At 48.7% G+C, this 26,089-nt stretch overlaps 13 protein-coding genes across 13 annotated transcripts; 5 read left to right on the forward strand and 8 right to left on the reverse strand.

Annotated features, from left to right (window-relative positions):
- Nucleotides 1–116: 116 nt before the first annotated feature.
- On the forward strand, nt 117–1,567 carry N7508_002579 (uncharacterized protein; the record flags this gene model as incomplete). The annotated part of the gene is made up of 2 exons (XM_058460645.1): nt 117–1,071; nt 1,131–1,567. 2 exons carry the CDS (start codon nt 117–119, stop codon nt 1,565–1,567), a joined length of 1,392 nt encoding a protein of 463 aa, XP_058324177.1.
- A 331-nt stretch (nt 1,568–1,898) lies between these two features.
- Nucleotides 1,899–3,525, reverse strand: xanG (cytochrome P450 monooxygenase xanG; the record flags this gene model as incomplete). The annotated part of the gene is made up of 3 exons (XM_058460646.1): nt 1,899–1,961; nt 2,025–2,891; nt 2,944–3,525. 3 exons carry the CDS (start codon nt 3,523–3,525, stop codon nt 1,899–1,901), a joined length of 1,512 nt encoding a protein of 503 aa, XP_058324178.1.
- Nucleotides 3,526–4,407: 882 nt separating this feature from the next.
- On the reverse strand, nt 4,408–5,038 carry N7508_002581 (DUF4149 domain-containing protein; the record flags this gene model as incomplete). Its single annotated transcript, XM_058460647.1, has 3 exons — nt 4,408–4,571; nt 4,632–4,902; nt 4,952–5,038. The coding sequence occupies 3 exons, from the start codon at nt 5,036–5,038 to the stop codon at nt 4,408–4,410; spliced, it is 522 nt and encodes a 173-aa protein (XP_058324179.1).
- A 1,125-nt stretch (nt 5,039–6,163) lies between these two features.
- Nucleotides 6,164–6,574, forward strand: N7508_002582 (uncharacterized protein; the record flags this gene model as incomplete). Its single annotated transcript, XM_058460648.1, has 2 exons — nt 6,164–6,179; nt 6,264–6,574. The coding sequence occupies 2 exons, from the start codon at nt 6,164–6,166 to the stop codon at nt 6,572–6,574; spliced, it is 327 nt and encodes a 108-aa protein (XP_058324180.1).
- A 261-nt stretch (nt 6,575–6,835) lies between these two features.
- xanC (transcription factor xanC) lies at nt 6,836–7,640 on the forward strand (the record flags this gene model as incomplete). The annotated part of the gene is made up of 3 exons (XM_058460649.1): nt 6,836–6,974; nt 6,997–7,446; nt 7,558–7,640. 3 exons carry the CDS (start codon nt 6,836–6,838, stop codon nt 7,638–7,640), a joined length of 672 nt encoding a protein of 223 aa, XP_058324181.1.
- A 741-nt stretch (nt 7,641–8,381) lies between these two features.
- Nucleotides 8,382–10,539, reverse strand: xanB (isocyanide synthase xanB; the record flags this gene model as incomplete). The annotated part of the gene is made up of 2 exons (XM_058460650.1): nt 8,382–9,904; nt 9,960–10,539. The coding sequence occupies 2 exons, from the start codon at nt 10,537–10,539 to the stop codon at nt 8,382–8,384; spliced, it is 2,103 nt and encodes a 700-aa protein (XP_058324182.1).
- A 1,155-nt stretch (nt 10,540–11,694) lies between these two features.
- Nucleotides 11,695–12,399, reverse strand: xanA (isonitrile hydratase-like protein xanA; the record flags this gene model as incomplete). The annotated part of the gene is made up of 1 exon (XM_058460651.1): nt 11,695–12,399. One exon carries the CDS (start codon nt 12,397–12,399, stop codon nt 11,695–11,697), a length of 705 nt encoding a protein of 234 aa, XP_058324183.1.
- Nucleotides 12,400–13,070: 671 nt separating this feature from the next.
- On the forward strand, nt 13,071–14,358 carry N7508_002586 (fumarylacetoacetate hydrolase family protein; the record flags this gene model as incomplete). Its single annotated transcript, XM_058460652.1, has 2 exons — nt 13,071–13,755; nt 13,814–14,358. The coding sequence occupies 2 exons, from the start codon at nt 13,071–13,073 to the stop codon at nt 14,356–14,358; spliced, it is 1,230 nt and encodes a 409-aa protein (XP_058324184.1).
- A 234-nt stretch (nt 14,359–14,592) lies between these two features.
- N7508_002587 (putative C6 transcription factor) lies at nt 14,593–17,184 on the reverse strand (the record flags this gene model as incomplete). Its single annotated transcript, XM_058460653.1, has 4 exons — nt 14,593–15,685; nt 15,738–15,963; nt 16,017–16,276; nt 16,328–17,184. 4 exons carry the CDS (start codon nt 17,182–17,184, stop codon nt 14,593–14,595), a joined length of 2,436 nt encoding a protein of 811 aa, XP_058324185.1.
- An 828-nt stretch (nt 17,185–18,012) lies between these two features.
- On the reverse strand, nt 18,013–18,851 carry N7508_002588 (putative nucleoside-diphosphate-sugar epimerases; the record flags this gene model as incomplete). The annotated part of the gene is made up of 2 exons (XM_058460654.1): nt 18,013–18,529; nt 18,592–18,851. The coding sequence occupies 2 exons, from the start codon at nt 18,849–18,851 to the stop codon at nt 18,013–18,015; spliced, it is 777 nt and encodes a 258-aa protein (XP_058324186.1).
- Nucleotides 18,852–19,441: 590 nt separating this feature from the next.
- N7508_002589 (uncharacterized protein) lies at nt 19,442–21,028 on the reverse strand (the record flags this gene model as incomplete). Its single annotated transcript, XM_058460655.1, has 1 exon — nt 19,442–21,028. The coding sequence occupies one exon, from the start codon at nt 21,026–21,028 to the stop codon at nt 19,442–19,444; it is 1,587 nt and encodes a 528-aa protein (XP_058324187.1).
- A 1,327-nt stretch (nt 21,029–22,355) lies between these two features.
- On the forward strand, nt 22,356–23,862 carry N7508_002590 (fungal specific transcription factor domain-containing protein; the record flags this gene model as incomplete). The annotated part of the gene is made up of 3 exons (XM_058460656.1): nt 22,356–22,808; nt 22,861–23,064; nt 23,131–23,862. 3 exons carry the CDS (start codon nt 22,356–22,358, stop codon nt 23,860–23,862), a joined length of 1,389 nt encoding a protein of 462 aa, XP_058324188.1.
- A 363-nt stretch (nt 23,863–24,225) lies between these two features.
- Nucleotides 24,226–26,028, reverse strand: N7508_002591 (alkyl/aryl-sulfatase; the record flags this gene model as incomplete). Its single annotated transcript, XM_058460657.1, has 1 exon — nt 24,226–26,028. The coding sequence occupies one exon, from the start codon at nt 26,026–26,028 to the stop codon at nt 24,226–24,228; it is 1,803 nt and encodes a 600-aa protein (XP_058324189.1).
- Between the last annotated feature and the right edge of the window lie 61 nt (nt 26,029–26,089).

Here is a 26,089-nt window from a genome sequence, read left to right on the forward strand (position 1 = left end):
AGACCCACCAGTTTCGGGCACAGTCTCGCCAATCCGCAGTGGGCACTTGGGGGCGATCTTGAGCTTTTGCCTGCCTTTGCACCCTTTCCTTCTTCCTTTCCTCAACCATCACCGTGATGGCGGCCTACACCCTCCTCCACCCGCGACGCGGTCTGTCGCTCCTGGTCATAATCGCGACATTGTGTTTCGGCGTGATCTTCATGCTCTGGTACGGCATGAACTCCGACCGAGACTATATCCACCCGATCCTGACGCAGCTCATCCCCGCCGGCCACTGCGCCTGCCAAACCTCCACCACCTTCCAATGCTCGACCTGCCTCTCCTGTCCCGAGACGGGCCTCGAACACGACGATACACACCCCGGGTGGACCTTTGAATATGCTCGCGACGGTCGCAATGAGGCGCTTGACCAGAAGCAGTGCAAGGCTGCGTTCCCCGGGTTATTCGAGGATATTGCGCGCGGTGGGAAGTTTTGGTCTTCCCATGGTGGCCTCTCCACGGCGGAACTTGATTCCATTCCCGTTGAGCAGGGTATGGGGCGCGCGTTTATCTCCAATGGGGAGTTGTATGTTGTGTCTGCGCGGTCCAAGGGCGAGGATCACCGGAGGAAGATTCTGGGGACGTTGAGTTCTATTCATCGGGCGCTGGCCGCCGACCCGGAACGAGCGTCGCGTCGCGACATTGAGTTTGTCTTTTCGGTTGAGGATAAGGTGGAGGATGTGACCAAAGGCGATTGGCCTGTTTGGGTGTTTTCGCGCACGCCAACTGAAGAGGGGGTCTGGCTGATGCCCGACTTTAGTTTCTGGGCTTGGGATAACCCCAACAACTATATGGGTCCTTATGACCAGGTCGTGGATCGCATTCAGCGCTTGGATATCCCGTGGGCAGAGAAGAAGCCCCAGTTGGTCTGGCGGGGCAAGCCTAGTTTCGCGCCGAAACTGCGACGCGCGTTGATGGAGGCCGCTAGGGACAAGCCATGGGGCGACGTCAAGCAGGTCGATTGGTCGACTGGGCAGAATGTGCTCAAGATGGAGGATCATTGCCACTATATGTTCATTGCGCATGTCGAAGGTGAGTTTGGTGAATTTCTGAATTCAGTGCTTTTGGGCAGCAGCTGACTTTTGACTCAGGTCGCTCCTATTCGGCCTCGTTGAAGTACCGACAGGCTTGTAACTCGGTCATTGTCGCACACAAGCTTCAATTCATCCAGCACCACCACTACCTGCTGGTGGCGGATGGTCCTAACCAGAACTATGTCGAGGTGGAGCGCGATTTCTCCGATCTGGCTGACAAGATCGAGCCTCTGGTTGCCGACACTGAGCGCGCTCGACTCATCGCTCATAACAGTGTCACCACCTTCCGCGAGCGTTATCTCACCTCTGCGGCTGAAGCCTGTTACTGGCGGACCTTACTCGACGGGTACTCTGGCGTATGGAACAGCACCGTCGAACAGTGGTCCGAAAAGATGCAACGTGAACGAGGACTCCGGTACGAGTCCTTTGTGCTTTTGGAGAGCCCGAAGATGTTCAAGTTCGATGCTGCTGCCACTCAGGATTGGCAGGGCTAATCTGAAGAAGTCCGAAGATCCGAATAATACATAATTGTGCATACTCCACGTCCAGCCGAGTTGGACATGCGATTGGGAGGCGACGGTCCTTTTTCTTTTTATGTGATACCACGAGAACGAGTTCTTAGACGAATACTTATCTTTGCATCCTTTTGGTCTATTTAGAACCTTGAGCCTACTGATATTCTCTGTTCTGCCCTTGTCTTCGGGCCATGCTCACGCGGCTCCAAGAGTATTCTATAGCTTGTATCTCCATCTCCTGGGCCAACTGCCCAGTTCCAAGTCGGCCAGTTCTTGTCCGTCACCTCTCAGCACCAACCCGTCTGGGCGTTCAAGACAAAGCCTCCAACTCAGTCAGGATCACTCGACCACCCAGCGGAGCCAGAATCCCACCCTATCAAGTCAGCATCACCCAACTCAACAATCTATCAAAGCCAAAGAAAACGAAACCACCCACCGGCGTCATCTTCAACCGATACTGAGGATCAACCACCCACTTCACCTTCCCTAACAAAACAAACAAAAAGATTTTAATCTGCAGCAACGCAAACCCCTGCCCAAGACACTTCCGCCTATGCGCATTAAACGGGATATAAGTCCCACGCACCGTCTCCCTCCGAAACCGCGCCTGCATCTCCTCCACCGTCGTCCCCCACCGCTCTGGGTTGAACGCGCGCGCATCATCCCCCCATACGGCCGGGTCACTATGTACAGCCCACGCATTCCATCCCACAAACGTTCCCTTGGGGATGGGTAAGTCCCCACCAAGCAGGGCATTCGACAAAGCCACTCGATTAATGAGTTGGCAGACAGGCGGGAAGAGACGGAGTAATTCAAGGACGACGGCTGTTAGGTATGGCAGTTGATTGATGACTTCCTGCGCTGGACCGGGGTGTATCTTCGCTGTAGATAGTATCTCCTCGCGAAGACGTTCCTGGATATCGACTCGCACGCCCAATTGCCAGAACATGCTGTTGACGAGTTGTTGTGTATTCTCGTGGGCGGTTAGGAATGTAATCTTGAGATTATTGCGGAACTGTTTCTCTGTTATGCGGCCGCATTTGTAGGCTTCGCCTAGCATGTGTGAGAGCATTTCCTCGGATTTGGATTTGCTTGTGTTGCGGGTTTCGAGCATGTCCATGACTGTTTCGTAGAGCCGGTTGTCGAATTCACGCATTATTTCGTAGGCGCGTTTGCGTGAGCGGAGGAGCCATGGGAAGTGGTCCAGGTCTGGGAAGCTGAAGTACATTGGTTTGAAGAGCGTTGCTTTGATTATTGATTGGAGGGCTTCGATGCGGACCTTGCCCGTTGGTTGGCCAAGGCTCTACATGGAGTTCATGTTAGCTGTGTATGTGGCATGGCATGATGGTATATACCTTGAACTCCAGATCCAGGAAATTCTCCCCCATCACATCAACTGCCCACTTCTGCACCTCTGCATTAACCAGTATTCCCTGGCCCTCCCCAACATCCCTCTGCAACCCAATAAGAATATCAACCAACCTCCTCGACTGCTTAAGCAACGCAGAAGTTTCAAAAACCTTCTTCTGCAACCCCGGTTTCATAATCGACGTAAAAAGCCTCCAATTCTCATGTGCATTGATAATATTGTCACCAACAAGCATAGCGATAACCGAATGCGGGATCTTCTTCTGACTGCCTGCTTTTGCATAGAGCTGATCATTCCGGAACATATCCGTCAACCAATCTGGCCGGGAGACGAGGATGCTCCAGCGTCCTGCGAACCAGACCAGCACTGCGCCGTGTTTCTCGAGGGGTGTGCGGAACCACCGTTCGTAGATTTCATCTTGGCCCATTGAGGACCAGAGGCCAAGGACTGAGACGTAGATTGGGATTTTGGGGAGAGTGGGGAGGTTGCTTGGGGGGTGGAGGTACCATGTTAGGAAGAGGAGGGGTGGGAGGAGAATTGAGAGAATGAGATAGAGAATTGGTATCATTTCGGTGGATGTGTATGAAACGGTGGATGAGTGATTGAGAGGAGGAGAAGGGACAGCTGGGGTCTTGTATCGATCTGCTGAACAACTTGCAGCGGAGTGTTTGGACGTGCCGGAATGCACCTGGTGTCAGCGGACATCAACATGGTTGTTTGGTCACTCATGTCCAACGTGAGAGATTCAGCTGCTTAGTGGGCACAGGGTGCCATGTGGGATTTATGTCAAATGGGGGATTCAAATGTGATGTAGATGTAGGATGGCATGCTCGTATTGAGGAACGGAGACGAAGCTGCTTTATATAGAAAGTCACAACTCCCATGGTAGAGCTAGTTTTCCCAGTCTGATTATTCGGAGCTTCATTATCTAGATATCTTGAACATCTTTGAGTAAATAAAATGTCTTGCCAAGAGTGTGCATGCAGACATAGAGGGCATATCAAGTTGGCCAACTCTGCCCATAGGTTATAACGACGTGATCATGATTTATTTCATACAGGTGGTGGCCATGTAACCTACATGGAACGCCTCAGGCTCTCACCACTTGCCCGGACTGTCTTCCGCTGTCTGGGGCCGTGTTGCCTTCGGGTGATGACGAGTAATGAATCGTCTCGCCCGAGGTCAATGTGTCGTTTTTTGGCGTTGTCATCACTTTTTTTTTTTTTTTTTTTTTTTTTTTTCGTTCTTCATATAACTCACTAGGTTCTAGGCTGTCCAGATGGTAATCAGAGGTAGTTACTCATTCACTTGATTTGCAGATATCTAGCCTGGTACTCCTTCGAGATGGAGGTGGGACTTCGCACGACGGGAAAGCAGATCAAAGTGCCTCACTCGCAGTCCCTGGCCTGACCTTCCTGTCTTGAGAGCCCACTGGATATGAATCACGGGCCTAGAGCCCTGCCAGTAGAGTTGACGACAACGAGAATCCATAGACAACCGTGGCGATCATAGCAATAGCATTCAAATGAATGACCATGGCGTGGTTGCGCGAGAAATTGCGATTGGCCCGGTCCACCTTGGACTGATTGGAGTCGGCATCAATATTCTCACTTTCTGGAAGGCCAGAGCCAATTAGTCAAACATTCACAGCAAGACCATTTGAGCGGCACGGACCCTGCAACGCCCTTCTCACCAATGCGGTGGTCGTCGTCTTCGGGCCATACACGAACCAGTTCAGACAGCCCATCAACCCCGTAACTGCGAGGGATCCAGCACTCCACGGGTTCCTCGGCAGTGACAGGATGCTGTATGGCGGGCAGGTCGCTGCCGTCAGAGCCGTCAGTCCAACCTGGGTGGCAAAGTAGACCGGGAAGAGTCGCTTCTGAAGAATGATGAATTCCTTCATCGGAAGGGCTTGGAAGCAGATCTTGGTGTTGACAAAGCTCTGCCCATGGGTTTAGCTCGGCACCGTGGCTGATATGGAGAGCTCTCACCTGGTACAGCTCTGTTCCGAGTAGAGCACCATAGCTGAGGAGGTGGTATGGTAGGAGGTTCCCCACTGTCCTCAAGAGGGAGTCCATTTTGTGAAGAGCTTTTGTTATTGAGAACTCGGAGGATGTCGTAGTTGACTTACAGGAGAGTGGGTGGACTTGAGTGAGGTGGTACTTTGCAGCCTGTGAGGAAGTCTTGGCAGCTTACTGGCTGCTGAACCAGCACGGCAAGCCTTGCAGCTAAAGCTATGACTGGCTGTTGAAATTGTAGCTAAGAATTGCTCAGACTGCGCAAAACAGTTGGTTTGATTGGTTGCGGTGAGTGTTGGCATGCTGGACACTTTAACGGCCCTAGCCTTGGAAGGGAGGATGCCACGACACTCCTATCTTGCATATGGCAATACCAAACACCAGATTGAGCTTACCCTCTTTCTCGATGATAGAAGCCTGAAAGGAGGCTTAAGACAGGGAATGAGCATGCTACTTTTACGGTAACCAACATCACTCTTGGCCATTTTAGTTACACAAAAAGGACATCCATCGGAAAACTTTCACCGCTACTAGATAAATGCAATCTTTCGGCTTCCTACGGATTGATCTCACATGCATATATGTCAGGGGAATGGGCCATTGAGACATCTGGCAGCGCCCTATGGCTAATCAAGTGGTGGAACTCGTGGGACCTGCTAATCCAAGGAGGATGGTTAGCTGAAATGCCAATTTCATGTCACTCATAACGCCACTGAATGTATTACTCTCTGAGGAGTGGAGCATATGTCCAACGCCATCGTTCAGTCTATTGAACCTATTCGGACTATGTAACCTTCCAGGACTGGAACCGAGAAATGAGAGAAACACAAGCCATTTAGCTCAACTCCGGAGTATATTCAGTGTTGGTTCATCATTCTCGTCATATTGAGTGGTCAACCGCGACGTGTCTCTGATTTTTAGCCTTCTGATTGGGCCAAGTTGTACCGGCCCCGATTCGAGCCCTTGTAACCACAGCTTGGATTTCCTGTTTTATCCTGGATATTGGGTCTGTGAGGAGTCTGCACGGTTGGGAAAGATGCTAATAAGAGACCACTACTGACTCTTTGCATGAATGCAAGATCCAGGGTCGATGAGTATTGCGTTGCCTCTGTGAATTCCAAGCCAGGGATAGTGAGCTGATATCGGAGATGTCCGAGACTACCAAATGACACTTTTGCGCCACAGATGGTTCAAAGTATAAGTAAGTGTAAGTGTTCACTCAAAGTACCGATGGGTAGGTAGGTTGCCTCAACCAAAAGGTGGTACAGAACAGAACCCTACGCAGGGGTACAAGTTTCGGATAGAAGATTCTCGTCTCCTAGATACATCCAACGCGAGGATTTCATGAGCCATTCCAGATCTCAGCCCACTGGAACGGTGGAACAAGAGAACGGAACAATTCAGGGCAACGCCCTGTTCATGAACACGTTCGGACCGGGGATAGTCTCGGACAGCGCCGCCTCGTACAACCAAGCCCTGAAGCCTTCTGACACCGTGCCCAAGACCCCTACAAAGACCCCCGCTAGAAGAATAAGCAAGCTGAAAATGGCAGGCGACATGCCTAGACCGAAGAGCGTCACGCGGCTGAGAGCGTGAATGATCGAAGACCAGTCGTTTTTGAACCGAGTCTTTGGCGGCGATCTGTTGCACAGGCTGCGTGACGGTGAGATCGAGTGTGATTTGCCTCGTGGGTGCACGTCCGCTATGAATGAAAGGCGGCAATGGCCACTTAGGGGTTGAGTTTCCGAGCTTGATGCCGGAACGCTCTTTACAAGTCTTTTATATGAGATATGAAACATCCCCAAGGACGTTCACAACTGCCAAAGCAAGTCCACGACTGTTTCTGTTGTTTACAAGATGAAGATGGAACATAACCCTGCAACTCCCAAGGAGGAGATTCCCAGTCAGCTGCAGGATCCACTGGAGAGAAGAAGGTTGCAGAATCGCCTTTCTCAAAGAAACCACCGTAATGTAATCCCTAGAAATGTCTTTGAAAGTGTGAAGCTAATGCTTTATAGGCCGCAAAACCAGAGATCGCATTGCAAAGCTCCAAGAGCGTGTTATTGCCAATGAACTCAGAGCAGCAGCAGCCCTAAACGGGTGGGACCAGCAATATAGGCCGTCACCCTGGTCACAAAACACACACCCAGCTCTATCCGACAATAGTCTGGATTTCGATTCTCGAGATCCTTCTGTCCTAGGCACAGAGCCTTCAACGCCGTTCATGCCGTCATATCCTATTTTCTCCTCCACCTCGTGGCCAAATGATTTCAATGTCTTTCCTTCGAATTGCTACCACCCGCCTTCTGGTGGTGGGGGAGTGTTGACCCATTCAAATGGAATGTCATCATCCACTACAGCTGGTCTGGGCGGAGATACATTCCGAGATATGATACCCACTGGAGACACATTGCCGTCAGAGTCATTTCCTGCCCCAGGCAACCAGCCTTCATACTATGTTGCAACTGGTAAGTGTAGAAGCCTGACTTGGACATTTTCAATGAGGTACTAACTAATCATCAGAAGCCGCACTCCCTCAGATTCTCCAGGTCATCAACACCATGTCCCCCCAATCAAAGGTTATTGTCTTGGTTCCTCCAGAGTCGCCAGCATCTATGTCCATACCATCCTTTCCGCCATCAAACTTATGCAACAGACTTGAGGATCCGACGACGACGCAACAAAATCAGCAAAACTTGACTTGTCTTTGCTACCCCCAGAACATACATGCTAGGTCTTGGATGGATGCTGGATCATATATGCATGGATGCCCTATACATAAGATATCCTCGGTCGGGAGATCTCCTGGTTAGAATGCTGTGAGCTTTTCGGGCTGGGTATGTTGATAGAACTAGTATTTTATTGGAAAGAAATGTATTTTAATAAACTGCATGCACGCTTTTTTTAATGACGTAAATTATATATAAAACAGTCAGGAATTTACATTTCGTTTGTATCCGGAGTATAATAGCCAGTTGAGTCAAGCTTGAGTCGCATGGTGATAGAAATTAATGAAACTTCTTCAATTAAAGCACAGTCAGATATACTTGAGCTACACTGGGATGAACGGTTAGGGATGCCTCTTCGAAACAATAATTGAGGGAATCTTTGTGAATTGGGTATATCAACTAGTATACGAGCCAGTAGCTATTACCTAGAGTCTAAAATCCGACACGAAATGAAACACAAAGGCCCCAGTGACTTACAAGACATAAAAGAACTGATTCTATTTCATAACCCATCGGAGACGTTTATAATTTCTTCAAGATCGTTCACAATTTAGACCCAAACAAGCTGGACATGTGAACACAAACGAGTGACAGCAACGAAAAAAGAAAGAAAAGAAAAAAACGAGCTTCAAACGACAGTATAACCTCCAAGCAATGCAAATAACTTCAAATATTTAATCGCAGTGAATACGCCACAACTCCCGATCACAGTTGCTAATATACCCAGTGCGGGTATGCAGCATAGCTGTATTATCGCTCACCAGCATATCACCCTTCTCCCACCCGAACCGCAGGCATACACGATAGTCATACGTGATACGATCGAGAACTTGAACGAGACTATTTTCGTCATTCTCGATTGTCACCTCGCACGTGGAGAACTTGGTCTTCGTGGCGTCCCATGGTTGATGCCAGCGCACGCATGGTAGACCAGACACAGGATGCTTCACGATCAACTTCAGATTCTTGAGCTTGGCATCCCAGAATCCGTTATTGTCCATGGCCCAGGTGATATTCTCGAGGCGCTCTACTGACCATGGGAGAGGAAGATACCGGAAGAAGAGGCGTGAACTCGCGAATAGGGTATACCCATTGCCCTTGGGCGCTGTCGCTGGACAGGTAAAGAATTGATAACCAGGCGGGCGCTGGACTTTTTTCTTCTTGCCTGTTTCGGAATCGGCGATCTCCTCAAACTTGAACATGCCGTCAAAGTGCATTGGCATGGCCTCGTTGGAGGTAACGTTGTTGCCCATTTTGTCCGAACGACCGTCGTCGCGGACCTTTTGGATGATACCAAAGCTCCATGGCATGATGGTGCCCAGCTCCGACGCCTTCTGAACGTAGTATTTTTCCTCCAGAGTCTCGGAGAATCCTCGAAGGATGATTGGAGACATAGTGTTGGAGAGCTGGCGGACCTTCTGCATAGGTATGGAACGAAGAGATGGCGGTCCGTGGATGTTGTCGATATCGGCGGGGCGAATGACAAGTCCGCAGGGATAGAGATGCTCGAACTTGACTGATAGACCATTCGCAGTCCAGTCAAAGAGTTCTGACTTTTCACGGAAATAATATGGCTGTCCATTCTTATATACCACGTCGTGGGTTTCCTGAACGTCCTCGGCATGGACGGTACGATACGAACCATCCAGCCCAACAGCCACAGAGGCATGCCAAGGAGTGTACCCGAGAGCCCCACGAATCTGTGGTACTAGTGAGACAGAAAGCTTCTTCTCCCCAGCAGACTCGTGGATAGAAAGTCGCACATAATCCTTGCGGTTGGCTTTGATAGCCGCTGCGAACAGTTTACCGCGAATGATCATCTGTCGCGCTGTCTTGGCGATTTGCGTCTGTCGAGCTCGCTTGGACACAAAGCTGCTCTCATTCTGATAGGCAAGATCTTTGGTGAGGAACTTGATGTAGCCACGATATGTCAGACATGTGTCGTTGTCGGTTTTGATGGCCAGGTCGGCATCAAAGGTCGGATCCCCAAAGGCATACATCAGCTCTCGGCGGAGACAACTGGCGTGAGCGAGATAGAAAGCCTTTGCTTCTACTGGAGTTGAAGTTGGGAACCAAGGATGCTCAAGTAGTTCAAAGAGCCGGATAAACTTGACATGGTGAAGCTCTTTTTCGATGGCCATCTTGCGCAGCGTCTCTCCGTAATCCCAAACCGTTTCATCAGAAACGCCAAGGATATCTATTGGGATGTCAGTGTTGATCAGAATCAAAACAATCAGAGTAAATTGACGTACCATTGTATACAAGTCCATCTGAACTGATGTATACATGGGCGCCGGGCTCATATACATCCATGATATTCTGGCACAATCCATTCAAATGAGAAAGTGCCAGTTCCTCACCAAAGTCGGGCATGTTGCCCAGGACCTTATCGCGTGCATTTGGGGATTTGAAAGGGAAGGCAGGCAGAATCATGCGAATAGGCTCCTGTTTCTCGATTTGAGCGAGAACAATAGGAACGAATGATTCGAAGCCCTTCCAGGAAACGCCCGATTTTTCGAAATCGACACCATAACTTTCGATGATTTTCAAGACCTCCATAGTCATCGATTGATCTTCCGATAACGTGTCTGAATCTGGCGGGACGATGGGGTCTTTGAGCACATTTTGTTCCAGTAAACTAGCTCCGTTGCCGTTTGCGGTTGTGGCCACGGGATCGTCGCTGTCAGGCTCGGAAGATACTACCTCTACCGCCGTATCGACGGAGATCTCCTGATTGGCCTTTCGGTCTGTGGAATGGACAATTCTATTCTCACCGCGTTGGGGAAGGAATGTGGGGGAGACAATGTCTGCAAGGGGTGCCAAGGAAACCATGGTGACTTGAAGTACAACGTGTGTTTCCAGTAGCGATATCAAGACAGGCACGGTTCTAGCCAAGGAGCGAACAATAATATTGCTGAATTGAAAGTCGAATTGATTTGTTCTGGTGTTGGATGAGAGGCAAAGATAGATCTTCCGTCCGAGCCATATGGCGATATATACATCACATTTTAGAAGTGCGGCCGTTGAACAGCACGTCTGAGTATCCCAGCTCGTGTCTATGACTGTAACTCTGATGCGGACTCAGCCTTTAACACTAAGGCTGCCCCTAGGGCATCCCAGCCATGAACGCTCATTCATTTGTACAACTTGAGGGTGTGCTGTTGCCACTCCATTTTGCCTCTAGGAGGAATTTGGTGTTGACAATAGCTGCAGGACAGGCCTACCCTGCTACAGGGTAATTAGAGAGAGAGAGATGACTCTGAGTTGAGAGGCTGAGGCTGAAAAATGTTCATGTGATATCAGGCAGAAAGTGTCACCGAAGTTCGTGTAGAGCGGCCCCCATGGATGAGTGGCTTGAACAATACTCCCAGATACAGGTCAACGGTGTCTTGTGATTGATTCATATCTGATGACTAGGTATGCGTCATTTTCTGAAACTTGTTGGTCATGCAGAATGCTTAGGCCTATACATCTTTGTCACTGCACTCTTGTAGGGCTCGATATAAGGCACAATGTACCATAAACCATGGGGCAATGTCTTCGGAATGTTGCACATGGCAATTATTTCATTCAGGTGTAACATATTGTAGGCTGAGCTGCATGTATTCTATCAGTCAAAACAATGGCCAGCGTGATTGAAGGCGTGTGGATGTCGACGGGTTGAACTCCAAGTGTAGAGGTTTGCCGCTCAAGTCTCGGGAGAGCGGCGTGTTTGACAGTATGGTGCAAATTTTCCGAAGTTGAGCTGTCAAACTATGTAGTTCTGTTTTTCTATTGGGCAAAGAGTCGAAGAGGGATTCACTACCACGCGACATGCATTGAACTCAGAGATCGCGCAATCAACGTACAGAGTATTCTTCCCTGTCCCTTCAAGGTAGTTACACCTATCAGTAGGTAGCTGTTACCGGATTCCTGGAATTGAAATGATATTTGTATCTCATACTTGACTAGACTGACTTTCGTACTTTCTCTTGCTGAAGTCTCAGCTCATTCACTAAGCTCACGCCAGTCATACTCCATGACTCGGACCACAAACTTGGCCATTTCAACTGTGGTCAATTCACGAACAATGTAGCATGTGGCATCCAAGCCAGAGCTTATTCCACCGGCCGTAATCAGTCTGACATTACCACCCCTCAGCAAACCACCATCAATATAGCGCTTATGCACCACATTTGTCACAGCGGCCTCCGCATCATTTGACTGAGCGCAGATCTCTCGGAGTCTATCAAGCCCATGGTGGTGGGTCGTCACAGTCATTCCGGCAATAACACCGGCAGCACCAAGTAGAAAGGCACCGGTGCAAACCGAAAACAGAATCCTGGTGCCTGACGAGCTCTGAGGAAGAGCTGCAAATTTGCGGATCAGATCCAGTTCCGGTACATTGTCACCGAGAAGCGGCTGTAAAATCGCAGTTGGGCCCCCCGGAACAACTAGAATGTCAAACTCTGAGACTTGCTCGAGAGCCTCGGACAGGAGCATATCCGAGTGAACTGTGAGAGAGCTCGCCGCACGATTCACTGGGCTGCGAGCGATAGTTTTGACGTCGAACATGCGGTCCGGGTTGTCGGGATTGCGGTTGTGCGAGACATGAGAGAAAACTTCGATTGGTCCAGCAAAGTCGAGGATATCTACGCCTGGAAACAACAGAACCCCGACCTTGTAGTATTGATTTGGTGATGCAGACGACATGGTTCCACGTGCTGGTACAAATTGCGAACTGATCTCACGGGATGCAATAAAGACTGTGTTGGGGAAGTGCTAGAAAGGATGAATGCGAACTGTAGGTGAGATTTAATAATCGGTTTGGGGCTACTCTTGAAAGCTTAGAAATCCGGAGGTCCAATTCACCTGCGCGGAGAGTTTCTTACTCCGCTGACTCCGGTCAAGGGCCGAGGTTATATTAACTTACTCTCCGTGTCCGCCGATTTGATGAACGAAAAGATACCTGCAGTGTATCCAATGATATTGCCGTGCTTAGCGTGATTGAGAATGAGACCGTCTCAGCCTACCGGTGTAGGGTTCCCGGGGCTGTATGTCTCAACCTTGCATGCGAGGGGTTATTCAGGCGACCCATGTCAATAAGCAAGCTTTTGACCGCACCATTCATCACTAGTACTCTATTTCAGATTCAGATATCAAAATGAAAGCCATATTGCTCGTAATAGCTTCAAATACCAAGAAAGTTGTCAGTTAGGGTTAGTATTAGTCATTCGGGATGTGGACGAATTTGACCGGTGGACATCTCCCCGCGTAGTCGGGCAGTGGGGAAAGATGAATGCAAGATGATAAATTATGGGATTAAAAGGAGCGTGTAGCCATATTCTATTTCGAGCGTGACCAGTTCTGTATGAAGTCTGACCATGTCATCCCCGGACTTTAGTAACCACTTCTCGCTGGCCAACATCCCGTTCGGCATAGCATCGTCTCCGAAACATCTATCTCCGCAATGTGTGACTCGGCTGGAGAATACCGTCATATTCCTCGATGTGCTTCAGCAATCCGGTGTCTTTGTCAATATCTCTGGTCTTCCCGAAGGGGTATTCAACAAGTCCACGCTCAATGAGTTCGCTGCACTTCCTAAGGCTATCCAACGCGAGGTGCGGAGTTTGCTGCAGAATACCTTGACCAAGGAACTCCCGTCAAATAGCACCGAGGATATCAATGCAGTCACTCTACATCTTCCTGTGTCAGTTCGTGGGTTCACGGATTTCTCATGCAGCCTTCACCACGTCCGGAACGCCGGTCGGGCAATCCTCAACGACGAATCGCCACCTCCGGGCTTCTTTAACTTCCCGATCGGGTATAATGGTCGATCGAGCACGGTGGTGGTATCTGGAACTCCTATTATCCGTCCTAAGGGTCATTTCTTTGATCGCACTGCCACCAGCGAGAAGAAACCAATTGTATATGGCCCGTGCAGAGCGATGGACTATGAGCTTGAGGTTGGTGTGATTGTTGGAAAAAGTGTACAGAAACAACAGGAATTGAACGCCAAAGATGCCGATGAGCATATTTTTGGAATGGTGATTCTGAATGATTGGAGTGGTGAGTGCATCGTGATTTCCCACGAAAAGAACGTGACAATGACTGACCAAGATATCAGCCCGTGACATTCAAGGCTGCGAAATGGTACCACTGGGCCCTCTAAACGGCAAGGCTTTTGGCACAAGTATTTCCCCATGGGTGGTGACGTTGGATGCCCTCGAGTCATTCAAGGTGTCTGGTCCAAAGCCTGAGGCTGTGCTTGCGAGCCATTTGGAAGACGTGTCAGGGTCCGAGTCTAGCTATGACATAGGCATGAAGGTTGAACTCCTGAATGACGGACAGGTTACAACTCTCAGTGAATCCAATGTCCGTGATCTCCACTGGAGTGGACGCCAGATGTGCGCCCATCTTGCCAGTACTGGAGCGGATCTTCAGACTGGTGACATGCTGGGGACAGGCACGGTTAGTGGACCAACTGATGGTAGCTTCGGCTGTTTGCTTGAAGTTACTAAGGGTGGAAAAGAGCCTGTTCTTTTGAGAGACGGTTCAAAGAGAGTTTACTTGCAGGACGGAGATGTTATTCGTATGACTGCTATGGCTGGAGCGCCTGGTTCCGGTGTTGGGTTTGGCGACTGTGTTGGGGAGTTGAGGCCCGCGATTTGATGTCAAAGATAAAGCGGGATAAGTATTCATTATATAGCACAGAAATTTATTATATCATACTTTAAGAGATATGTATAACCAATTCAGAAAACCTCCGATAATTCCAGTCCCGACAGAGGGGACAAACTTTCGCACATGGCAACAATCATGAGAGACCTAAGAAGACTCCAGCGCCACGCTGAAGATAAACAAATAAGAATGAAAAGCTTTAAACACGAATATTCCGTCTCAAATTTAGCCCCACAACGGAGGGTGAATGTACTCTGCTGCCCGATCCAAGATATTGGGCATTGTCCATTCGCCACTACCAGAGCTTTCTGGCGTAGGAGGTGGTAGGGATCCGACACTAGGGGTCATGCTAGCCGGTGGAGCCGCAAATGCCCCCATGGCAGCGGAATTCGGGTTGAGGTTGGCGTTAGACATATATGCAGGCGTGCCGCCGTGTCCAGCAGCAGGCCGTGTTTGGGGATTTCCGAAAGCAGTGAGCAGCTTTTGTAGAGCACGATGTGTTTTCGCTAGTGATTTGGCCCATTGGGTTTGTGTATCGGCGGGCATTGCAGCAGGAGATGTTGGGATCAATGCAGGGGCAACAGAGCCTGGTGGGTTCGTGGCGCCTGTGATCGGGTCGTAAGACCCCAAGGCCTGGGGCGGCGAAGTCATACTGGCCACAGTGGCACCATCGGCAGATTCGTATGCTCTTTCATTGCTGGCTCTTTGGGCAATAATCCCCTCGAGTTGATGCAGCAAATTCCAGACAGCCGGGTCAGATTTGGCCTCCTCGATAACAGCAAGAAGGAAAGCCGAGCTGATTGCTCGTTGCAATGCAATCCAGGATCGAGCCGAATGAGAGCTAATGTTGTGCATCTCAATATACGCTTCGACGGTCATCATCAAGTTCAACACGCAGTCTCTGCGCACAGCAGCAGTGCCAGAGTCGCTGACATCATTCATAGGTTTCAGGGCTGGTCGGCAGAGTTCAGAAGAAAAGTAGGAAGAGTGTAATTTGAGCACAACTCGCTCCAGATGCTCCGTGGGCGTCTGACAAGATTGTGCGTCGCGCAGGTATGGCTTTGCTTCAATCATGATTTTGGAAATCCGTTCCTTGTAGGTTTGAATACTCTCAAGGCTGAACTGAGCATGTGGACTCAGCATGCGAATGCGAACAACCTCAAGCGCAAGGGAAATAACTCGACACAGGGTTTCAAAGTAAGAGTAGTCACCGCGTTTCGATCCTTCTTTGTAGGCAACCTCCGGTTGGCTCACTGCAGTGGTGGAGGGGCGATCATAGGAAAGAGAGAAGTGGCTATCTTGCCATGCCATGGACCACCTAGTTGTATCAGTACTATATTTTGTGTAAATTATAAAAAATGACAGCTTACCATGTGTGTCGTCGACGGTATCTTTCGGCTGATGAGAATCGACTTGACTCAACATGCAGTCCAAGAGCCAACCCCATGCGGAGCGTCATGCCAAGCAGAACATAGGATATTCCAGGATTCATGTTGTAGGACAAAACATTGCCAATCACCAAGAGAGTCTGGATAGCTTCTATGGTGGGCTGGGATAGGAAATTGGTCATTCGGAGACACTGGTAAGAGCAACAAACTAGGGAAGGATTAGCGATCCACCCCAGGAACAACTTGGTGTTGAGAATATACCATAGACTTGTGAAGTCAATTCTCTCTCTTTGCTACCGAGATCGGATGACTGGCATCCGGAGGCAAGAATAGCAAACAATAGACCCAGGTAGGCAATGCTTACCCCGAAGGGATTTTCAGCCTCGTGAGTATCTGTTCTGTACTCGCCTCCGACTGATGTTCTGGTTTGTATTAAGAGTTCAAGGGTATTTTCAAACGCAGAAACATCTTCCAGGACAGGATATATCGCTCCTGAGATCTCCTTATAGCAGTAGAAAAATCTATAATAAAGTCAGCCCAACTGCCCAAAATGCGAATCAATGACTACTCACACTCTGCATTGCTCGTCAGAAGGAAGGGCGCTGCAAACGGCACTTATATCAAAGGTTGACATGTCTGATGACCATAGGTCGACAAATGGGTAAGTCGCAGACTCATTATCCAGACCCAGCTTGGGTAGTATTCCTCCCTCTAAAAGGGCTTGCAGTTGATCGGAGCCAGATTGGTTATTCAGAATATAAGCCAGAACGGACCGTGATCCGAGATGAACAGTGCCTTTGCCCAAAGTGTTCGCAGCATGAATTCCCTCGCGTTCAGGCGAAGCACCCTTAGAGCGGGAACTCGCTTCGCCACTCTGCACGCTTCCGGTTTCCAGGGATGTCGGGGCATCTTCAGCCCTTTCCAACCCCACACGAAGACTAGAAATGGTGGATTCCATTTCTTTCAATCTGTTGCGCACATTGTCCCATTCCTCGCGGGCAATCGACACGCGACCACCAGTCGCTGCACCATTCGACCGAGCTGGCGCCGTCTCGTGTTTAACATTTGACGGGGCATCATCGTATGGATAACCGGCTGAATAATCTACCACAGGCGCTGTCGATGCATTGCCAATAGAAGGGCTCTCGTGAAAAGCCTGCGAGCGTTTCTTCGACGGGCGTTCATAGGAGCAAAGATCTGCATGGTCGCGCTTGACGCAGCCGTCGCACGGCAGGTTGCGATCGCATTTGACCTTCCGCGCATGACAAGGGTAGCAGGCTTTCGGTTCGCGCGCTTTGCGCTTCGTGCGGATTATCGCATCAACTTGGGCTTGCGGTAAATCGGAGACCGATCTGTTTGGGACCGCGGACATGTCGGAGTCAATGGGGGTTGAGAACGTGGTCGAGGATGTTAGATAAGGCGACGTCATTTTTTCTCAGTGAATTGCTTTTGTGTACGATATATCGTTAGTTCGTCTTGGAATTCGTGTGTCGGCACCAGGGTTTCGATCAATGACATGAAGCGGGGATCGGAAACAACTCGTGTTGGACGGTTGACTCAAACCCTTGGTGTTCAATATAGGTCCATTAATTCATTAGAGAAACTATGGCAGCATGCCAGGCAATTGAAGCTCGAGTTGAAATTGCGCGCAATTTGTTTGAAGAAGCTGGGATCCAGCGCTCAGACATCATATCTGCCGATCGCACGTGACGTGGGGCGTCCAAATGCGGAATCGTGCCCTACGTCAGCGTAGTACACCGAGGTATATTGAAGTATGCAAAGAGCTGTAACTGTGAGCAAATAGCAGTATATAGCACGGGAAAATGGAACGTCGAGATGACATATGTGTTGACGCGAAGTTTATGCAGTCACCGCGGATGAGATATGAACTTGCACAAAATCGGATGATTGACTTGCTCAAGAGATTACTGAGTAGTCATTTTAAATCTAAAATGAGTAAATGGCTGGAGTGACCTGATTACCTTGCCCTGGCGTCACAGTTTGTGGAAAATCAATCATCATTGTCTGAAAGATACCCAAATATTCAAGCTGGGGGTAATTAAATTAGCCCTGACAAAATAGTGAAAGTAACGAAATGCAACCAGAAAGAAGTGTCTGGTGTGAAACGTGCTTAGACACTTACACGTCCTATTATAAGATAAAATTGGTAAGAATTGAGTGGCAACTATTATAGATTAAGTTATTCTTTATGTTGTACATGGTGCTGGCCCTTCATCAAAAATTACCACCCCGATGATCACAGTCCCAGCATTCTCCGCATACCAACATTCTCAATCACCCAACCACCCCCAAGTCTAAATGCACCGGGGCCTTGAATTTTCGTATCCATTTTTCCCATAGCCACATCAGTCAAAAATGGTCCCAACTTATCGGTTGGCGAATGCATCGACTTCCACAAGCAGCGAATACCTGGAGCAATTAAAGCAACCCCGGCCTTGGCAGCAGTCGCGCTAAATCCAGTAGCAGAGGGAATATACGACTGGATAGCATCGTGTGCTGCCGAATCAACGAAAGCCGGTCTTACGCTGTCGACCTGGATGAGTCCCTCGTGGTTCTCTGACAATTCGCCGAGAAGTTGTTCAGTTTCACCCTTGACCCTAGCAAATATCGCGGAGAATCTTCCCGGGGTTTGAGTAGCACCCTCGCCGGATACATGGACAAAGCGGAAAGGAGAATCAGACTTTGTGGGCTTGAGGGTAGAGAATGCTTCGGCAGCAGCAAGAGCGTAGTCCTTGGTTATCTTGACATATTGTCTATTGAGTGTTAGTATGACACTCTCATATATCAAGGACTAGAGAGTTGTTCTAGATCTTACTCTGGTGTGACGTTAACTTGGCTAGTCCCAAGGGCCCACACACATCCATCGGCATCTTTTAGTTGATCCAGAAGTTCTGGCTTGTATGATTCGAAGTCTTTATGCATGATGACGCGAACACGAGGATCCTTTGAGTCATCGGCCATTGGCACCGGCCGGCGACTGAGAATTGAGATCTTGGAGATGGTGGTGTTTTTGAGCATCGCATCAAGGACAGACGAGCCGACCAGGCCGGTGGCACCAGTAAGGATGAGATGCATTTTGAGTAGTGTTTCGAGGGTTGTGAAGAGTCGAATGATCTGGATGTGACACAAACAGGACAGAAAAGGAGAGTCTACTACATTTATATACTCAGAGGTGCTGTCATCCCTTAAGTCCGTAAGAAAAGGATAGAACCATGATGACAATACGCTAGCCTGATACGGTAAGGCGCGTGCTGGTAGTAGATCATCATACGATATCTGATTGGTTGGTGCAAACTTTGAAATCGGAATTTCCACCGGACTTAACTGAGCCGCATCGCGGCTATACGATGAAATCGGCTTTATCCACTCAGTTATATATAAGTAGTACATTGAACAATTTTGATTATAAGATGATAGATAGGCTCCCGAATATGTGGGGAGCGCATCATGATATGGATTGTGCGCTGTTACGTACCCTATATCTACGTTCTGTGTTCCACCGGTTGTTGGTCAAATATATAGGCCTCCTTTCTCCCACTTTTCATCTTGTAACTCGCGAAGAAAGTCGGAAAGTCTATGAATACTTAGATCGTGCAGGCATATAAGATCGGGGCGGCTGTCAGAAATATGATGTCAAGCTAGATGTCATTCTCGATCTATCTGAATCACAATCCTTCTTCATGAACAACGGCTGGCTTGGCGTCACTCTCCTGTGCGCTATCACTAGGAGAGCCACCTTTCTTCTCATGAAAAGTTTCCTGTGCAATTCTTTCCCGATCTAACTGGGTAACATTGTACCACTGAGACACAACATTAGCCTCATCACCAAAGAGGGCACCAATTTCCTCCAAAGTCCGGCCCTTCGTTTCTGGGAACAGAAAGTAGATTGCCAAGATATAGCAAAGAGACGGAACGATGAGCACAAGGTAGAACTTCCAAGCAATACTGTTGAGAGCCACGGGGGCGGCCACCAGTGTGACCTCAGAAGCGAGATAGAAACTGCTGAGCCCGAGCGCGACGCCTTGCGAACGTAAATGATTTGGAAATATCTCTGCGACATAGATGTATTGCGTCGCATCGATGAAAAAGCACCACCAGAAGATGAAGAAAAACACAAAAAACACTGCTCCCCGAAGACCTACAATATTATCTGTTCCCAGATACTGGGCTGTCAGGGCGCAAAGACACATGACAGACACGGTACAACCGATGGAACCGATAAGCAAACAGTTTCGTCGACCAACTCGATCAACATAGAAGGCCGTCCATGTGTTTCCAATTAGAGTAAAACTCGTCCAGCAAGCGTTCAGAAGAAGAGGTATTGAGCCACCGAGACCAAGGCTGGCGTATATAAGAACACCATAGTTTGTCATGACAAACACACCAAGAAATTGGTCTCCCCACATTAGTATGAAAGCAATCAAAGCGCGCCGTCGATTGGCAGGAGTGCGGAAGAGTTCAAATCGACGGATAGTCATTGATCTGTCGTGTTCAAATTGTCTTGCAATGAGATCGAATTCCTGCTTGGCCTTGGCGTGGTGGACATCATCTGGCGTACTATGGAGTCGCTTCACGATTTCAGAGGCGTCTTCTGCTTTTCCTTGTTGCAGTAGCCACCGGGGCGAAAAAGGTATCAGGGAACTTCCAGCAAGAACAATCAGAGGAAATATCACTTGGAATGCTAATGGAAATCTCCAAGAAAATGACGCCGCAGGACTAGTTGCTTTCATATAGTAGCATGCAAACCCAAGCCACCCAGCTAGAGTATATCCAACAGCATACATAATTCCCGTCACAGCGACCATTGCGCCTCGAGTCTCGGCGGTCGAAACCTCAGCTTGATATATAGGAACGATGCAGGCGAGGATGGCAGCACCAACACCAGCGATGAATCGGCCAGCAAGAAACATGGCCATGTTGACTGCGCCTGCACATAATGCACCTCCAATAATCAAGACTACGCAGCCAATTTGTATGGTATGCTTGCGACCGTAGTAGTCTGCTGTCCACGCCTGAAGAAGACATCCGACAATTGCTCCTGCTGAATTGATGCCGTTCAAGGCACCAATCATGTTCGTTGTGTGAGCATATCCTGATTGGCCTTCTGCTGGTAGATTGAAGTAGATGTAGAAATTTGGTTGTCCGACGGTGGATCCGATGATGGCTAGACCGTAGGCACTGGCAATCGTGCCAATGGCGACGAATACCACGACCCATAGATTGTACGCATTGACAACGATTTTATTCAACATGATATCAAAGAAAAGACAGGTTTGAGTGTATTTTATCACAGAACCAAACTGAGGACAGGACAGATATATGGCAAAGTAGATTCAACAGGAACCTAGAGCCACCCCCGCTGGCGATCCTTCGACGGCTCACTCTAAATAGCTTGTATCGATGCCAATCCACTAATCTATAGGCTTTGTCTCTGACGTCTTTTACCTTCTAACTCGCAAAGAAAGCCGGGATCCATGAAGAATACCCGAAATGCGGAGAGATAAGGTTGACGGTTCTGCAGGGAATATGATGTCAGGCTGGAGGTAGTCCCGAGGCCTAGCATTAATTGACTTCGTGAATAGCCGGATATTGAAAAATTCTGCGATTCTTAAATAGTTGACTTCAGCAAGTTAATGCGCTTATTTAGTGTTGAGATCAGCCTAGAAGCTACCATAGACAGAATATTCGGGCCCAATGCCTAGATTATACCGCAGAAAAGACCCAGTAAGCGAAGTAGTACTAGTATGAAGTTCATGTCGTTGATATGACTAGCAAGCATATTAGTGTAGGTTTTTTTCTTCTTGGCAACAGATATAACAATTACGCTTAAAGATATATCTGGCTCTACCTGCGGTTTGACTACCCAAGTGCCGAGATAAAGCACAGATCAATGTGGATAAAGTAAGCGTCGGGGCCCACCGTTAGCCCATTCCAGTCTGGCCTCGGCTTGCGTGCTGCGGGGAAAAGACGGGATATCTCGACGTGCAGGAAAATTTACCCTGTTGACTGGAGAAACTTGACAGATATTACACCAATGCAAGCAATTCAGAAACAATTGGATCGCGCAAGAATTGTTTGCTCGCATTGCCATTCCAGAAAGGTAGGACATGATCCTCCAAAACCCGGGGACCGGACAAGCGCTAATTAGACCTTAGGTGAGATGCGATCTAGAGGAGCGAACGGGGGACTCATGCAGTAACTGCAGAAGACGTCGACAGGTCTGTAGGTCAGTGAACTAAGGAATCCTGAACTCTCGCTAGACCTAATCATTATGGTAGAGCCCGTCGTCGGAAGAATTACTCACCCAGGAGGAGTCACTTCACAGAAGAAGTCTCACTATCTAGTTCTCAAAATGTGGAAGACAGGGCTATGTTGACCAATATTAATCTGCATCCCACCCCTGCATCCCCATATCAGGGGACCCAGAGCGACCATTCGACAGCTGTCACAACTCCTGAAACACAAGCCTATGTGGGCGACCAGTCTTTCATGGACCCATTAGTTACCCATAATGAGTATCCAGTCCCGCAAATAGAAGGGACTACTAGGGCACGGTTCTCAAGGGAGCTACTCAAAGGGATGGATGCGACAACGTTACCACCAAGAGTCAAGGTACAAGCGCTTGCCGACACCTACTTCCAGCACCTGTATCAACGTGCTCCAGTGATTGATCGCAGTGATCTCTTCCGAGAGCAACCTTCCGATTTGATCTGTCAAACGCTTTGTTTGATGGGATCTATTCTGCGACATCCTGGGATACAGTCACCCCTTGAAGAGAGCGATGAGTACTACTGCAAAGCCAAGGCGCTTCTCTTCGCAAATCACGAAGCCGATCATCATCAAGTTTTGAAGGCTTTATGCCTTCTGTCTTTCAGAAACATAACGCCTCCGAGAGTTCTTAGCTTGGAAAGTGCGTATCAATGGTTGGGAATGGCAACACGACTGGCTTATCAGATGGGTCTCCATCGCGAGTCAACCTATTCAACGCTGGAAACCCCCGGAAATGCCCGCCGGATCATATGGACATTATCTGTAAGTGATATCACCAGGCTTTTTCTTTGGTGGTAACTTATTGATTTGTTAGATACAAGACAAGCTTCAGAGTGCTTGCTTTGGACGTCCCTCGGCCATTGTAGATCCAGAATTTGATGTGCAGCCTGTGCAGCTCTCAGACTTTGAGGACCAAAACACTCAGGCCAAATTTTTCATTGAGTATATGAACCTGAATATCATCCTTGGCAGGATAGTGGACTGTCACACCCAGAAAGGTGAACACGCACTGGATAAGGTGAATGGAAGTCCCATCAACAGGCCAATAAAATTGCAGGAAATTTCTAACATTTATTTTCCCTAGACAACAAATATCCTTCAATCCTTGCAGCAATGGATCAACAATTTACCAGAAGAGTTACGCCTCTACGATGATACCGAGCGCCATCCATTCCGGCGCGATGTTCACGAATTACATATCAACTACTTCGTCTGTATCGTGGTCTTTTGTCGCTTATTCGGACATTGCATCACACGATCAGTTTCTTCAAATGCCTCATTGGTTGCATCATCCTGTATTGCGCGAATATACGAAGAGATCTTTCTGCGGGATGAAATCAATTATTTGATGCCAATTAACAATTGGTTTTTGATGGTTGGATGTGCCCCACAGATTCAAGAAAAGACAAGTAATTCAGGACAAGATGCACTCTGTACTGAAGAGTTACATATCTTGATGACTGCGTTGCGATACATGGGCCTGAAATGGCCTCCTGCCAAGACTTTACTGGACATCATTGAGCGCTTGTCTACCGTTGAGTCGATGAAGCCTAAGTTACAAAATCAGGGTATCTATTCTCAACAGGAAGATGACAGGATCAATGAGTCGTGGCCGTGCCACCAGAGCTCGGGTGTTATGAGGGCACTGTTTCCATTTCCGCCGTCTTTAAGCCCGCGCATGGGGTTGATTGATGAGGTTTTCGAGGACTCGGGGGACAGGTTTGCATTTGAAAATATCCCCGATCTAGGGGGTGATGAGCTAAATTGGATATTTGATCAATACCAGCTCGGATACGTGGAAGCTTCTCTTGTTTGATGAAGGTTTTGATGAAAGTAGTGCAATTCGATCACGCTTCTGCAAAATCCCATGATGGGAACGCTTTCTTTCTTTCTTTCTTTGTATTATGTATATTGAAGGCTTCAAATGATATTACTTCTGTTTTAGAAATCTGAAAATATAGTTCTTTTCGTAGTAGACCAGGAGCTATAATTCTCTTTTTACGCCAACACCTGATTCATCCAAGCCAATGCAAAACGGGCGACGGAAAAGGAGAAAACAAGATACTAAGCTAGTACACAATTGATGCAGTAAATGGTCTACTCTCTTTGAGTGTTTCGTATAAAAATGACCTCATGCTTCATTCATCTATGTAAGAAGATTCATGACCTTAGTGTATGTCTAAAGTCGGCTCTCCAAGCTATTTGCCCACGGCAAATATTGCAACAATCTATTAAACAGCTTGATATCACCCTTAAAGGCCTTAGACTCGGGTTTCATCCGGGCCAGTAGCAACTGTCCCATCTCTTCCTTGGTAGCCGTCAAATGTAGGCCCGCCCCTCCAGTGATAGGCGTATCATCAGACGCCACTCGGTATGTCAAAGCACCATTGCTCAAAGTCAAGCGCCAAGTCTGGCCCTGGTCAGTGAGCTTGATGTCAATGACAACATTCTCGCTAGCTGCACGGGGTCCGTCAATTTGAACAGAGATCCCACTCAGCCATTGATCCACGCTCATCAGTGGATTGAGGCCTGGTACTTTGCCTCCTGGGGGCAGAGCTGGAGTTGCGTCTTGTTCAAGATCCATTGCCCCGGTCAGGTAAAAGTTCCGCCAGGTCGCATTGACTGCTCCGTGGCCAAGCTTCGTGAAGACGGCGCTGAGGGACTTGCGCCCTTGAGGATGTTTTGGCTCTGCGGCGATAACGTGACCAAGAAGGGTTGCTGCAAATCGAAGATCTCCCTTTGCGGCATATTCGTTTCCCAATGCCACCGTCTTATCTCCACCACCCATACAAGCAACATATCGCTTTCCTTCTTCAGTCGGGGTGTGCCTCCACAAATTCACCGGGTTTCCATCGAACCAAGTCATATAACGCTGGTATATGGCTTTGATGTTATGACTGAGAGAACCGTAGTACCCTTGAATATGCCAGGCCTTATCAAGAGTCGGGGGAAGGCTCAGCTTCTCGGCAATTTCAACGCCAGTGAGTCCTTCATTCATGAGACGAACAGTTTGATCGTGCATGAAAGCATACATATCACGCTGTTCAACAAGCAAGCGAGCAATATCCCGTTGGCCCCACGTCGGCCAGTGATGTCCGGCGAACAACACTGCCGCTCGGTCACCGAACAGAACCAGACTTTCGTCGAGACCTTGCGACCAGGCCTTGGAGTCTCGAACAAGAGCACCACGAAGGGTAATGATATTGTGCATACAGTGAGTTGCGCATTCGGAGATATAAAGCGATTTGCTGTCAGGGAAATAAAAGTTGAACTCCGAAGGAGCTTCGGTGCCCGAGACGATCTGAAACTCGATGCGGACGCCATCAATCACCCGCTCCTCGCCAGTGGTTGCGATGAGCATATTTGGTGGGATCAATGAAGTCGTTCCTTGCGATGTTGCCATGCCGAGTCCACATCCAACTTGCCCTTCCGGATTCCGCGGCAAGCTTGATCCATACATAAATCTCGCTCTGCGTCGCATGGCTGTGCCGACATAGATATTCTCGCTTGTTGCTTCTTCCATAAAGCCTTCTGGTGCGACGATTGGGATTTCATTTTCCATTCCCTCTGCTAAGACACCTCGGGCACCGCCGAAGTGATCCACATGAGAGTGTGAGTAGATCAACCCGGTGAGTGGTCGTTCACCGCGATGCTTCTTGTAAAGTGAGAAGGCAGCAGCAGCACATTCATTCGAGATCAGAGGATCGATAATTATCACTCCTTTTTGGCCTTCAGCTAGTGTCATGTTTGACAGGTCGAATCCGCGCACTTGGTAGACACCCGGTGCCACCTCAAAGAGGCCGTGTTTGGTGCAGAGCTGAGCCTGTCGCCATAGTTTCGGATGAACACTCTCTGGGCAGTTGCCTCTTTGCACGAAGTCATATTCACTGTTGTCCCAGGCAAGCTGGCCAGCTTGGGTTTTGATGACACCGGGCTCTAAAGTGCCGATGTAACCACGGGAGGCGTTGTCAAAATCAGTCATGATGAAAGCAAGAGGGATTCGAGTCTGTTTGCTTAAACTTCAGCTCATCAATCAAATGGAG

Source organism: Penicillium antarcticum (genome assembly GCF_028974205.1).
Source record: "Penicillium antarcticum strain IBT 31339 chromosome Unknown utg000002l_segment0_segment0, whole genome shotgun sequence".
Taxonomy (NCBI): domain Eukaryota; kingdom Fungi; phylum Ascomycota; class Eurotiomycetes; order Eurotiales; family Aspergillaceae; genus Penicillium; species Penicillium antarcticum.